The 14,977-nt window shown below is 39.4% G+C and overlaps 1 protein-coding gene across 1 annotated transcript; it reads left to right on the forward strand.

Annotated features, from left to right (window-relative positions):
• The first annotated feature begins 3,368 nt into the window (after positions 1 to 3,368).
• On the forward strand, positions 3,369 to 14,774 carry si:dkey-65b12.6 (IgGFc-binding protein). The gene is made up of 19 exons (XM_058774783.1): positions 3,369 to 3,499; positions 3,912 to 5,093; positions 5,201 to 5,541; positions 5,641 to 6,214; positions 6,398 to 7,002; positions 7,111 to 7,681; positions 7,800 to 8,398; positions 8,488 to 9,052; positions 9,226 to 9,422; positions 9,526 to 9,664; positions 9,764 to 10,368; positions 10,514 to 11,084; positions 11,207 to 11,802; positions 11,892 to 12,456; positions 12,610 to 12,806; positions 12,891 to 13,029; positions 13,108 to 13,436; positions 13,779 to 14,337; positions 14,422 to 14,774. Coding segments are annotated over exons 1-19 (8,385 nt in total). The 5' UTR covers positions 3,369 to 3,450; the 3' UTR covers positions 14,424 to 14,774.
• Positions 14,775 to 14,977: the final 203 nt, after the last annotated feature.

A 14,977-nucleotide genomic window follows, 5' to 3' on the forward strand; every position in this document is an offset into this window, starting at 1 on the left:
CTATTAATCTCATAAATTGTCTTATGAAGCATGATGCTAATATTAGCTCTAATGCAGCTGCAGAACAGGTCAAATTCTTCTTCATAATGCATTTTGTCATAATACTTCACGTAAGGTCGCAAGAAATGTTTTGTTGTATTTATTTAGAAATACTTTTGATAATAGTTGGGTAAATGTATACTGGGATTGAAGCGATGTGGCTTGGTAAACGTTTTATTGCCAGTTTAAAGGCTGATAATGGCTGAATAAAAACAAAAGAATAATGATAAAAGAATAATAAGGATTATGTCTCATGCCTGGCGGAAGTGTGAAAGGTTCTGTTTCCTTAAACTAGTTTATCATGCATTTCTTTATTTCAACACATTTACAGGTAAATCCTAGTATTTTAAATTTGCGATTAATCATGATTAATCACAGTCCACAACTGTGATTAACGCGATTAAATGTTTTAATCGATTGACAGCACTAATATATATATATATACAATATGGGTCTGGAGTCTGTATAGAAGACTAGATAGATTACATGGTACAGTACATTCCACAACAGCTATCTAAACACGACTTTTACCTTCCCCCTAGAGGGCGCCAATGTCTTTCTGATTCCTTTCTACAAAACATGACACCATGATCTAGTCGCAACCTAGTCATAAATGTCAATAACTTCTTAATCTCTTCAAAGTTAGAGCAAATGCTTTGATTCTGTGTCCTACTTCTTACGTACTTAAGAAAAACGTTAAGAATATTATGTGTTCCCCTCACACCCTCCCCCAAAACAATTCTTAAAGTTCTTATCTTTTTTCTTTAAAAAAATTAATACAATTTTTTTTTTAATTTTTTTTTTTTTTTACTTTTTATAAACATAACAATATACACATAGCATTTACTTAAAATATTAATACTTGGAAAAAAAACTAACTAAATAAAAAATGGATAAATACATAGCCATAAAAAAAAAACAAAAAAAACAAAGACAGCTTAAACAATAAAAAAAGAAAGAAAGATGAAATAAAATAAAATAAATAAAAATACATAACTACAAAAAGCCCCTGACAACAGGCAAGTACTTTTCGATTAGTGCCCAGTTTTGTTGAAAAATGTCTGAACTGTAAATCCACATTCATTTTCTCAATATATATATATATATATATATATATATATATTTCTGATTCAGTCTATGTGTCCATTCTGTCAGAGTAGGTTCGCGCATCTTCACCCAATTCACTGTTATTATCTTCCTAGTAGCCAGTAATAATATATTTAATACAAATAGGAGGGGTTTACTTAACTGATCCGGGGGGAAACCATCAAGCAGAAAAAAACAAAACTGGGTGCATTGGTATATCACATCCTAAAACTTTATTAATTCCCTTTTAACCCTCTGCCAATACACTTGTATTTTGGGACATTCCCAAATAGTCCCCAACCTCCCCACAATCTCTCCAGCATTGTGATAATTGTGAAGAACTATCAAATTTGGCAACTGCCAATGGAACTCTAAAGAATCTCATTTTCAACTTCCAAGGAGCACAGTATATTTGAGTTATTTTCACTGCTTTCAATGTATTCAATGTAGGAGAGACTAGAGAGTGTTGTAGCACCACCAGTTTCACCAATTAGAAATAAGCTACTGTGGGATTTACAGGACAAAACAGGTAAAACAAAATGTAACACGGTTTGTTTTTGTTTTTGTTTTTTGCAGTCATTTAATGACTGTTCAGTGAAGTTGTTACAGAACTGAATCATCAGATTCTCTTGTTCAATCGAACATCTGCACATCAACATCTATACAGAAATACTATCATGTCTCATATCAGGTGTTTCTACTGGACTTTCAAGAGTACACAAAATGGAACAGTATTTTTTAAACCGACATTTTCAGCAGAATGACTTAAACACAAAATGTCAGTGCTTTTAATTAGTCTGTTTTCATTCTAATCTTTAAATTCTTTTTCCATTTTATTTAGCGTATTGAATTTATATGCTGTACATATCTATTCCTGTTTGAATTTAATTGTTTTAAATAAAATGGCACTGCTGATGAAGAAGAATAAGTAAATTTAGTGAATTCTGTTAGGTGTATACTGAGTTATGCACTCTTTTGTACTTGACATTGACTTAAACCATTTAGGGGTGTGCCGTATTGTAATAAACTAGTAAAGTAATATTACAGTAAAATTTAGAGGCACACAAACACAGCCGTTAGAACACTCGCGGGTCTACCTGTCAACTTGCGTATTTCTGCAGTGTTTAGGGTCGTTGTCCAGTTGGAAGACCCAGCATTGTCAGAGATACAGCTTTCTGATGCTGCCCTCCAAATTATCTTTGTTCTCTTTTGATTTCATCATATTTTGGATAGATTTAAGAAACTTTGTTCTTTGCATCATAAATTATTCAATTGTTTGGCCCAGACATAAAACAAGAGTGCAATCGAATATCTTGTGACATTAATCTTCAAGTGACGGGTGACATGAACTCATTAACTATTCAGGAGGCTCAGGTTTGGATTAGATTAGGGAAATAACAGAAGCCGTTCTGAGAAGTCTGATCTCTTCAAGTGGAGGATTACCTAGTTTCAGACTAGAAAAAGTTTACTGGAAAGTCAACCGACACTATCTAGGCAAACATATCAGGCAAACAAAGTAATTAAAACACATCAGTTTCTGTTTGTACTGTCACATTGCTCATATAATCAATTTAAACAAGAAAGCTGCGCAAACATCTTTTACCCTAAGTCATCTGCCTTGTTTCTGTGTGAACAATGTGTCATAGTAAACACGGTCGCTGACAAAGATTGTAGAAGTTAAAGGCTAAACTCACATTACACGTCATATGCATACACAAGTAAACATGAAATGCATTTACAGCATAATCACACAAATTGATTAATGTGAACACTCAGGTAAGCGCGTGACTGACGGGAAATTTTTGTCTGAAGCCACCACCACTAAAGGACTGTTGTAGCATCCCAGTGACTGCTCATTTGTTTCGCGAATCTTCAATGTATTTAGTGAACACATAGTTGAGTTTGTTGGTTGTAGAGGGAGGAAATGTATACAGTGGTGTGTTCATTTTGATCCATATACACACACTTCAAACCATCTGAATCCTTCCCTCCTTTAAGCATATTTGCTCTATGAACTCATAAATATTGTGTGTAATGACATTACTTCTGTCTTTCTGTCGTCAGTTTCATGTTTGCAATGGCTGTGATGCAGAACGCTTATTAGTTTTAATTTACTCACATTTTTATTTACCTTAAAAATGAGTTCCTGTTTCCGGAATGTACTTTTTTTCTCCCTCATCACAGCAATGCTATATAAGCCCTCCCTTTATTTAATATTTTGTTCACAAGAAACCTGGCCTCTAGGTAAGCATTGATCACTCTTAAGAATTATGTTCATGCTTGTAAGACTTAAAACTAATATTTTATTGTTCCTCTTTTACAGCCATGGAGACACAATCTTTTCTTTTCTGTCTGGCAGTTTTAACAGTAACTGGTAAGATTATAATCTTAAGAATTACACTACCAGTCAAAAGTTTTTGAACGGTAAGATGTTTAATGCTTTTTAAAGAAGTATCTTTTGCTCACCGAGCCTGCATTTATTTGATCCAAAGTACAGGAATCACAGTATCACAGGAATAAATTACATTTTAAAATATATGCAAACATAAAGCAGTTATTTTAAATAGTAAAAACAGTTCACAATATTACTGATTTTGCTGTATTTTGGATGAAATAAATGCAGGCTTGGTGAGCAGAAGATTAAAAAAAAATTTTTTTTTAATTAAAATCTTACTGTTCAAAAACTGGTAGTGACTGGTAGTGTAACGTCATTTTCCTGTGGTAATGCTATACTATTACTACTAATAATGTTTGCTTATATATACTGTGTTTCTGTTTTACTGCAGCAGTCAGCGGATGTCCAATAGGCCGTGAATTCATCACTGCTTTCATGACAAATTACCAATATGGGAAAGCCAGTCTGACTCTCTCCATAACAGCACATAATTCCCCTGCCACTGTGAAAATTGAGATAAAGGCACTGAATTACAATGAAAAAGTAAACATTGGACAAGGTGAGACCAAATGGATTGTCCTCCCACAAAACACTGAGATTGAAGGTGACGGATCCTTCCGCAAAACCGTGTACATCTCTTCTAATGCCGATATCTCAGTCGTTTCATCCAACTTAAAGGAATTCACTGGAGACAGCAGTGTGATCTTCCCGATAAATCAACTTGGCAAGCGTTACGTAGTTTTTACTCCAAAGACGGGTCCAAATCCATATAAAAAGCTGGTAGCCATAATCAACGGCAATTATATGAACACGATCGAGATTGCCTACAATTCAAAAAATCTTTTGAACGCCATTTTTGGAAAGACCAAAACCATTAATTTGGCTCCCTACGAAGTTTATCAACTTCGCAGTCTTCAAACTTTGACTGGAACACAAATTACATCCACGTCTCCAGTGGCTGTTCTGGCAGGACACGAGTGCTCCATGATCGTAGGCACCTGTGAGCATGTCTTTGAGCAGCTGGTGCCAGTGGAGTCGCTCTCCAACGAATACCTGGTCCCTGCAATGCATCAGTCCTCCAGCAAGGACACAGCCTATGTGGTTGCTCCAGATGACAACACTATTGTGTCAATATTGCGTAAGCATAGTTGGTATCACATTAAAAAAAAGCTAAATGCTGGAGGTGTTTTAGAGGTTGATGTGAGCAACAATGCTAAGCTCATTCAAAGTAGCAAAAACGTAATGGTAATGTATTTCAGCAGCAATTTTCCCAATGATGAGTTTCTAACCAATGTCATACCCACCTCTGAGATGTCAAAATCATGGACCATTCACGCTCAAGATGGCTACGATAACACACTTGTTGTTGTTGCTGAAGCAGCATCAGCCTCCACTATCAGCGGTTCATTGAAGTGGAAAACATTCCCTGCAAATGAAAAGTTTGTATGGGCTACCAAGTCACTTGGTACACAGAAAGGTCCTATCACTGTATCTGGTGATTCGCTGATGGCTGCTTATGTATTTGGTGGAAAATTAAGGCACGGTTATGCTACAACTGGAGTGTGTAACACAGGTAAGACATCATGTCTGAATAATAACATATGACTGAATAATGACATATGAAGTATAACTGACTAAAATCTGAGAAAAAACAAACAAATCATTCCTTTGTTCCCAAAGCTGTTACAACAACGCCGGCTCCACCAGACCCCTGTGAGACTGTTAAGTGCCGTCAGCAGGAGCAGTGCAGAAAGGGCGTCTGCGTCCCCACTTCCACTGTCACATGTCAGGCAGTTGGCGATCCACATTACAAAACTTTTGATGGGAAACTGTATGACTTTCAGGGTACTTGTACCTACATCATGGTAAACAATACAAAGTCTCAAAAAGGCCTCACACCTTTTACCGTCTTGGCAAAAAATAATCACCGGGGAAGCAAAAGGGTGGCATATGTAAGGACAGTTTCTGTTCTAGTGTACAATCATAAAGTGGTGGCTGGCAGCGAAAGAGGAGTAGTAGAGGTAAAAATAAAAAGCACTTTACAACTTTTAGTTTCTTAATGTAATTATAACCACCCTGAACGATAACTAAATCTCTCTCTTTGGTGTTTCACATTTTAGTTTGATGGTGAAAACACTTACCTGCCTTTAACTATAGATGGTGGCAAAATAAAAGTGGATCAAAGGGGATGGAATGTCATTATATCGACAGATTTTGGCTTGGAGGTGAAATATGACTGGAATATGATGTTGTACATTACAGCTCCAAGTAGCTATTTCCAGACTGTAGGTGGACTTTGTGGAAACTATAATGGTGACCGAAGAGATGAATTTATTGATCCTAAAGGCCAAGTGCTCTCCAGTGCCATTGCGTTTGCTAAGACCTGGAAATTTCCAGATAATGATTTGTTTTGCAATGATGACTGTAATGGACAATGCCCAAGTTGCTCTTTAAGTCTTCAAGAGGAGTACAAAAAAGACACAAACTGTGGTGTCATGGCTAAAAAGGATGGGCCATTTGCTATTTGCCATGACACTGTGGATCCCCAGATGTATGTAGATAACTGTGTCTATGATGTCTGCATTAACAATGGTATGAGAAACTTCCTCTGCAACAACATTCAAAGCTACGTCGATGCTTGCATGTCAGCTGGAATCAAGATTCCTGGAAAGTGGAGGACACTTTCCAACTGCCGTAAGTGTGTATATGCATATATTTTAATTCATTTAATATTTAGATTTATGAAAGTGAACTGAAAATTTACATGGTGCTGTTTGTAAAATTATGGTTTTGTTAGTAGAGTTAGCATTTTGACAGACAATTAATATGCTATATAATCAGAATATTTATATTTTTGTTTTCCTCTTCTCCTCCCAGCACTGGATTGTCCAGTCAACATGCATTATGACGCCTGTGGCACAGCCTGTGCTGCCTCTTGTGCTGATCGAGATGCCCCCAGCAAGTGCACGCTGCCATGTGTGGAGGGCTGCCAATGCAACGCAGGTTTTGTCCGCAGTGGAGATGAATGCATACTTTTGAAAAAGTGTGGCTGCTCATACAACGGCCGATATTATCTAGCCGAGCAGACATTTTGGGGGGACCAAAAATGCACAGAGAAATGTGTGTGCAACTCTCAAACTGGAAAGGTTGATTGTACAGCGACAAAATGTAAGAAATCCCAAGTGTGTGAAACCCGGAATGGAGTGAGAGATTGTTATCCAACGTCCTATAGTACCTGTCAGGGTGCAGGGGATCCACACTACCGCACATTTGATGGTAAAACCTTTGACTTCCAAGGAACCTGCACTTATTACTTGTCCAAACTACTCAATACAGCTGACCCATCACTTATACCCTTTGAGGTACTGGTCAAGAATGAGAACAGAGGAAGGAACATGGCAGTTTCTTTTACCAAGACTGTATCATTAACAGTCTATGGATACACAATTGTCGTGAGTAAAGATGATCCAGGCAAAGTGAAGGTCAGTACAGTAAAAACTCTGTATAAAAACTCATTACACACTGACCTACAAAAACTCAAAATGCTTTTAACAAAAAATGTTAATTAGCTGGTAATCTATGTCCTAAAGGTCAACAATCTGTTTGTGAATTTGCCATTTGAACAAGAGGAAGGTCGATTCTCCATATTCCGCAGTGGGTACTTTGGTGTGATAAAAACTGACTTTGATCTGACTTTGAAATTCAACTGGGAAAGCCATGTAGTGCTGACTCTCCCCAGCACTTATTCCGGTGAAGTGGGAGGGCTTTGTGGCAACTGGAACAACAACAATAATGATGATTTGCTGACTCCTGACAAAACTCCTGCTTCAACCCCAACAATTTTCGGTACCAGCTGGAAAGTCAAAGATGACCCTGGATGCTCAGATGGATGTCAGGGCAAAGCATGTCCTAAATGTGATGCCCCAGAGAGAAACCAAGTCACTTTTACAAAGCCTTGCAGCAAGCTCACAGACAAACAAGGACCATTTAAAGCTTGCCATGTTAAAGTGAATCCAAATCAGTTTTATGAAGATTGTGTGTATGATATGTGTATGTACGGTGGCCATTCGTCAGCCCTCTGCAGTGCTCTTTCTGCATACACAGCTGCTTGCCAAGAAGCACTTGGCCAAGTGGAATCCTGGAGAACTGACAGTTTCTGCCGTTAGTATTCATTCCATTGTTTCATTGTTTAATTCTCTTTAAGATTTTGAATTATACATAACTCAGAATTGATGCAAGAAATATTGTAAAATTAGCCCTCTGTATTGTTTCTCCACAGCTGCATCCTGTATGGAAAACAGCCACTATGAGGTTTGCGCAACAGGATGTTCCCAGACCTGCAATGGCCTCACTGAGCCCAAAGCCTGTGAGGGCACTCCTTGCATTGAAGGCTGTATATGTGATGATGGCTTTGTCATGAGCAATGGTGAGTGTGTGGCTATCGAACAATGTGGCTGTTCTTACAAGGGCCGTTACTACCAGCTGGGCCAGGAGTTCTTCCCTCAAGACAAGTGCAAGCAGAGATGTGTGTGCAAAGAGAACGGAAATGTTCAGTGTAATGATGGATTCACCTGCAAACCAAACGAGAAGTGCCAGGTCCTGAATGGAGTTCAAGGCTGTTTCCCTGATGGCAAAGCAGTTTGCTCAGTGTCAGGCTTTGGGCTTTATCAGTCATTTGATGGGAAGTCCTTTACTGTTGAAGGAGACTGTGAGTATAGATTGGCAGAGACGGCTCAGGGCAAGGATGAGGACATGAGCTCTTTCAGTGTATTAGTGAAACAGCTGTCCTCCTCTGAGACGGTCTTAACTCGAAGAGTTGAAATACAAATAGAACAATCCACGATCACTTTGCTGCCTGGCCGCATCTGGGAGGTTCAGGTAATGTACTGGTTACTGACCCTAGTTCTAGGAGATCAGGAACTGCTGTTTACAGAGTTTTAAGTTTTATGTTGGTGTTTTCTTTACAGGTGGACAATGTTAAAACCTATCTCCCCACGACTGTGGATGAAGGACTGGCACAAGTCTATCAGAGCGGTATTAACATTGTTGTGGAAACAAACTTTGGATTGAAACTGACATATGATACTATTTCCATGGCCAAAATCGAGATCCCATCCACTTTTAAAAATGCAGTCAAAGGTCTCTGCGGTAACTACAATGGAAACAGTGCAGATGATTTTCTTTTGCCCGGTGGTATTCTGGCACCTTCCGTGGTAGATTTGGCTGAGGCATGGGTTTCACCACCAGACAAAATGATGTGCCAAACAAGCTGTGGCTCCAAGTGTTTAAATCCTGATAAAGACAAACAGAAAGAGGCAGAGACAGCTTGCAGTATGCTAATCTCAGAGAAGGGGCCATTTTCTGGTTGTTATGAAAAAATTCCACCTCAGACATACTTTGATGAATGTGTCAAAGATGTAGCAGCACAACCAAATGACAAGACAGTTCACTGTCGCCATATACAAAGGTATGTTGCCAGCTGTCAAGAGATGGGGACGTCAATCAACATCTGGAGGAATAAAACCTTCTGTCGTAAGTGGCTGCATTCTTCAGGTTTAACAATAACTCTCCTCTAGCCTATCTAAATGCCCCTTAATGCTTTTAAATTTCCATTTAGATATGCCAATGGAGATTTGGAATAGTAATTGTCCTACCTTGAACTGAACCCTACGCATTTTCATTTCAATTGCTCTCTTTTCTTCCAGCACTCACATGTTCCAAAAATAGTCACTATGAGCTCTGCGCTGACACCTGTTCCACAAGCTGTGCAAGCCTGACAAAGTCACAGAAATGCCCATTGTGTCAGGAAGGATGTCAGTGTGATGATGGCTTTTTGTTTGATGGAGGTGAATGTAGGACTTTGGATAGCTGTGGTTGTTATGTAGATGGGACGTTTTACAAGGTGAAAATCTATTTGGTCAGCTCTTTTTTTGTTGTTGTTCATTTTTGCTAATAGTAATCAAACCGTAACTTTTTATGTTTCCCACCAAAATATTGTTTTGCAGTCTGGTCAGACAGTAACTCGAGGAGAGTGTGATGAGAAATGCACCTGCAAGGCTGGAGTGTTCTCCTGTGAACCCTTGGAATGTGGTGAAGATCAGATTTGTGGCAAAAAAGATGGTGCGATTGGATGCTACAACAAAGGTATTTATAATTATAATAAGTGTACCATAAAAGCAAAATATTTATTTATATGCCAGATGTTTCATTTTTTTTCTTTTTTCTTTGTTTAATCCCTAAAAGACACATACTGTCCAGTCAACATGCGTTATGAGGCCTGCGGCACAGCCTGTCCTCCGACCTGTGCTGATCGAGACGGTCCAAATGAGTGCACACTGCCATGTGCGGAGGGCTGCCTCTGCAATGCAGGTTTTGTCCATAAAGGAGATGAATGCATACCTGTAAAAAAGTGTGGCTGCACTTACAAAGGCCGATATTATCTACCCGAGCAGACATTTTGGGGTGAGAAACAATGCACAGAGAAATGCGTGTGCAACCCTCAAACTGGAAATGTTGAATGTACACCAACAAAGTGTAAGAATTCTCTAGTGTGTGGCACACGGAATGGAGTGAAAGACTGTTACCCGTTGTCCGATAGTACCTGTCAGGGTGCAGGGGATCCACACTACCGCACATTTGATGGTAAAACCTTTGATTTCCAAGGAACCTGCACTTATTATTTGTCCAAACTACTCAATACAGCTGACCCATCACTTATACCCTTTGAGGTACTGGTCAAGAATGAGAACAGAGGAAAGAACATGGCAGTTTCTTTTACCAAGACTGTATCATTAACCGTCTATGGATACACAATTGTCTTAAGTAAGGAAAGCCCAAACAAAGTAAAGGTCAGTTCTTCAAAAAGACACTTACACACCATAATATGAATAACTGCACACATAAATTGAGTTAATGTTACTATACATTCACCTCCAAAAGAAAAAAAAGGCACTTGACTTTGAAAATAATTGATGGAATGAATTTTTCTTGAAGGTCAACGATCTGTATGTGAGATTGCCATTTGAACTAGAAGATGGTCGGCTCTCCATATTCCGCAGCGGGTACTTTGGTGTGATAAAAACTGACTTTGGTCTGACTTTGAAATTCAACTGGGAAAGCCACGTAGAGCTGACTCTCCCCAGCACTTACTCCGGTGAAGTGGGAGGGCTTTGCAGCAACTGGAACGGCAATGCCAACGATGATTTGATGACTCCTAACAACACCCTTGTTTCAAACCCAACAATTTTCGGAACCAGCTGGAAAGTCAAAGATGACCCTGGATGCTCAGATGAATGTCAGGGCAAAGCATGTCCTAAATGTGATGCCCCAGAGAGAAACCAAGTCACTTTTACAAAGCCTTGCAGCAAGATCACAGACAAACAGGGACCATTTAAAGCTTGCCATGTTAAAGTGAATCCAAATCAGTTTTATGAAGATTGTGTGTATGATATGTGTATGTACGGTGGCCATTCGTCAGCCCTCTGCAGTGCTCTTTCTGCATACACAGCTGCTTGCCAAGAAGCACTTGGCCAAGTGGAATCCTGGAGAACTGACAGTTTCTGCCGTTAGTATTACATTGTTTATCTCAAGTAATTTGAAATACACATTACAGTAGTTCATTACCGTAGTTTACTGGTTTATTTTAAAGACATAGTGACATTCATCCTTAATATGGTCTTTCTACAGCTACAACCTGCAAGGCAAACAGCCACTATGAGGTTTGTGCAACAGGATGCCCCCAGACCTGCCGTGGCCTCACTGAGCCCAAGAACTGTAAGGGCACTCCCTGTGTTGAAGGTTGCACATGTGACAAAGGTTTTATCCTGAGCGATGGTGACTGTGTGGCTGCGCAGCAGTGTGGCTGTTCTTACAAGGGCCGTTACTACCAGCTGGGCCAGGAGTTCTTCCCTCAAGACAAGTGCAAGCAGAGATGTGTGTGCAAAGAGAACGGAAATGTTCAGTGTAATGATGGATTCACCTGCAAACCAAACGAGAAGTGCCAGGTCCTGAATGGAGTTCAAGGCTGTTTCCCTGATGGCAAAGCAGTTTGCTCAGTGTCAGGCTTTGGGCTTTATCAGTCATTTGATGGGAAATCCTTTACTGTTGAAGGAGACTGTGAGTATAGATTGGCAGAGACGGTTCAGAACAAAAATAAGGAGAGCTCTTTCAGTGTGTTAGTGAAACAGCTGTCCTCCTCTGAGACGGTCTTGACTCGAAGAGTTGAAATACAAATAGAACAATCCACGATCACTTTGCTGCCTGGCCGCATCTGGGAGGTTCAGGTAATGTACTGATTACTGACCATAGTTTTATGAGATCAAAAAAACACTAACTACAAAGTATTGTGGTGGTGTTTTTTTTTTTTTTACAGGTGGACAAAGTTCAAACCAATCTCCCAGCTACTCTAAATGAAGGACTTGTACAAGTCTATCAGAGCGGTGTTAATATAGTTGTGGAAACAAACTTTGGATTGAAACTGACATACGATACTATTTCCATGGCTAAAATCGAGATCCCATCCACTTTTAAAAATGCAGTCAAAGGTGTCTGCGGTAACTACAATGGAAACAGTGCAGATGATTTTCTTTTGCCCGGTGGTATTCAGACTTCTTCTGTGGAATACTTTGCCGAGGCCTGGGTTTCACCATCAGACAAAATGATGTGTCAAACAGGCTGTGCCTTGAAGTGTTTTAATCCTGACAAAGACCAACAGAAAGAGGCAGAGACAGCTTGCAGTATACTTATCTCAGAGAAGGGGCCGTTTTCTGGTTGTTACGAAAAAATTCCACCTCAGACATTCTTTGATGAATGTGTGAAAGATGTGGCAGCCCAACCAAATGACAAGACAGTTCACTGTCGCAACATACAAAGGTATGTTGCCAGCTGTCAAGAGATTGGGACATCAATCAACATCTGGAGGAATAACACCTTCTGTCGTAAGTGGCTGCATGTTGCAAGATAACCATCTTCTTTCTTATCCTCTTGCTGGCCTTATTTTTACGTGGCCTTTAGATGAGGTGTTGAATTAAATGTTCTCTCCCAAAACAAATTCCTGAGCCAGTCCCTAAAACAATCTTGTATTCTTGCAGCACTTGAGTGTTCAGGTAACAGTCATTATGAGCTTTGCGCTGACACCTGTTCCTCAACCTGCGCCAGCCTGACTAACTCACAGAGATGTCCACCATGTCAGGAGGGATGTCAGTGTGATGATGGCTTCTTGTTTGATGGAGGTGAATGTAAGACTTTGCAGGATTGTGGTTGTCAAGTAGATGGAAAGTTTTACAAGGTGAGAAACCATTCCATTTCTTTCCTGCAGTAGTCAAACATCCTACTAGTCACTGCAACTTATTGTCTCTTGTTTGTTCTGCAGTCTGGTGAGACAATCATTCGGAATGAGTGTACAGAAAAATGCCTCTGCAAAGCTGGAGTGTTCTCCTGTGAACCTTTGAAATGTAGCGACGATCAGATCTGTGACAAAAAAGAAGGAGTCACTGCGTGTTACAAGAAAGGTAAGTACAAACTTTGTACATCATTTCCCAAGTAGGTTTTAAATGAAACCATAACACAGATGTGCATCCATGTTCCAGATCCTTGCAGTAACCACAAGTGCCGTGAACAAGAGTACTGCACTGTAAAGGACAACAAGGCACTGTGCATTGCAAAATCAAAGGCCTCTTGCATTGCCAAGGGAGATCCTCATTACAGAACCTTTGATGGCAACCACTTCTCCTTCCAGGGTACTTGCACCTATACTTTAGTTAAAACTTCAGGCAAAGACCAAACACTGACACCTTTCAACATCGTCAACAAGAACGATATGCTCAAAGGCACACTTGGTTCTTACGTCAAGTCAGCCACCATTACAGTTAAAGGACATGAAATCACATTCATCCAAGGCAACCGCAATCGTGTGACAGTAAGTCAGTACAGAACATTAAATACAGAAGGATCACAGATCCAAACATGTGACTATCCATCAAGTCAATATTAAAACATATCAGTGGTAAAAATGTGTACAAGGCATAGCCACCTTGATCCCGGAGGGCTGCCTTTCTGCAGACTTAGTTACAACCCTGCTACAACACCCCTACTTGTTATTTTCTTAAGTAGTCTTTAACACCTTGATTAGCTGGTTAAGGTGTGTTTATTTGGGTTAGAGCTAAAATCTACAGGATGGTAGCCCTCTAGGAGCACGATTGGCTCCTCTACACTTTGAAAATGACATATCTGTTGCTTGCTTTCTGTTTTTCCTATCCAGATTGATGGCAAAGTTTCAAACCTTCCTGTGAGTTTGAATTCCGAGGGGATCAGCATCACCCTCTCAGGCAGTATAGGGGTTTTGCAGACAGATTTTGGCTTGGAGGTCAAGTTTAACTGGGCAGATACCCTTATGGTGACATTGTCCAGTAGCTACTACAATAACATAGTCGGGATGTGTGGAACCTACAATAATGATGTGGAGGATGATTATGTCACACCAAGTGGTAACACCATGACAGACATCACAGAATGGGCAAAGTCTTGGAGCGTCCCTGAAAGCAACAGCAACTGCTGGCACTTTCCCCCTTGCTCAGATGATAAAAAGTTGCTATATAGCGGACAAAGCTATTGTGGCTTGTTAGAGAATGCAACAGGCCCGTTTACCCAGTGCCATGACATAATATCAAAGAGGCGATTCGCTGCTGACTGCCTTTTCCAGATGTGTCTCAATGATGGAAGTCAGAATGCTTTCTGCAAGGCCATCAATAATTATGTGTCTGCTTGTGCACTGGTAAAGGCTGACGTGTCTCCAGAGTGGAAGCAGCTCGCTAACTGCTGTAAGTGATGACTATGACTCAAGATCTTTGTTTAATGGATATTACATTAATGCTAACACCTTCCCTGTCTTTTATTCTCAACAGGATGAAGATTTTTCCACCAAGTCTCATGTATCCCAAAAAGCAATGAAAATTAAAATTATTAAATAAAATTCTCTTGTGCATTTCACAATATATCGACATATAACAATGTCTCAGTTTCTGTCATTACTTAATATTACATTACTTCATTTGTGATTTGGTGTTTTAAATGGATGTTTAAATAAGTTTCTTTTCTTAAATGACTATATATTCATTATTGGATGTCAACTTGTGTTGTCCACAAATCATTCTATAATTAATATTGGGTTAAATTGTTCTGTATTTTCTTTCAAATGCCTCCATACTTATCATATTTTAAATATATGTTATTATTAAACTATTCTATTCTTGCATCATTTCATTTAGCTGTGTCGTTTCCTGTGTAAGTGACTGTTACCATAATTGGCAACAATTATTAACAGAAATATAGGTTATGCCAACCGTGTCAGCTTCTAATATTGTCATATCAATAATTAGGACGTAGTTTCTATACATATGTGTAGATACCACATTTGACTTTTTGTCAGTTTGCACATTTGACCATTTTGCAACAGTCAAC

The sequence above is a fragment of the Onychostoma macrolepis genome, chromosome 05 (assembly GCF_012432095.1).
Source record: "Onychostoma macrolepis isolate SWU-2019 chromosome 05, ASM1243209v1, whole genome shotgun sequence".
Lineage (NCBI taxonomy): Eukaryota > Metazoa > Chordata > Actinopteri > Cypriniformes > Cyprinidae > Onychostoma > Onychostoma macrolepis.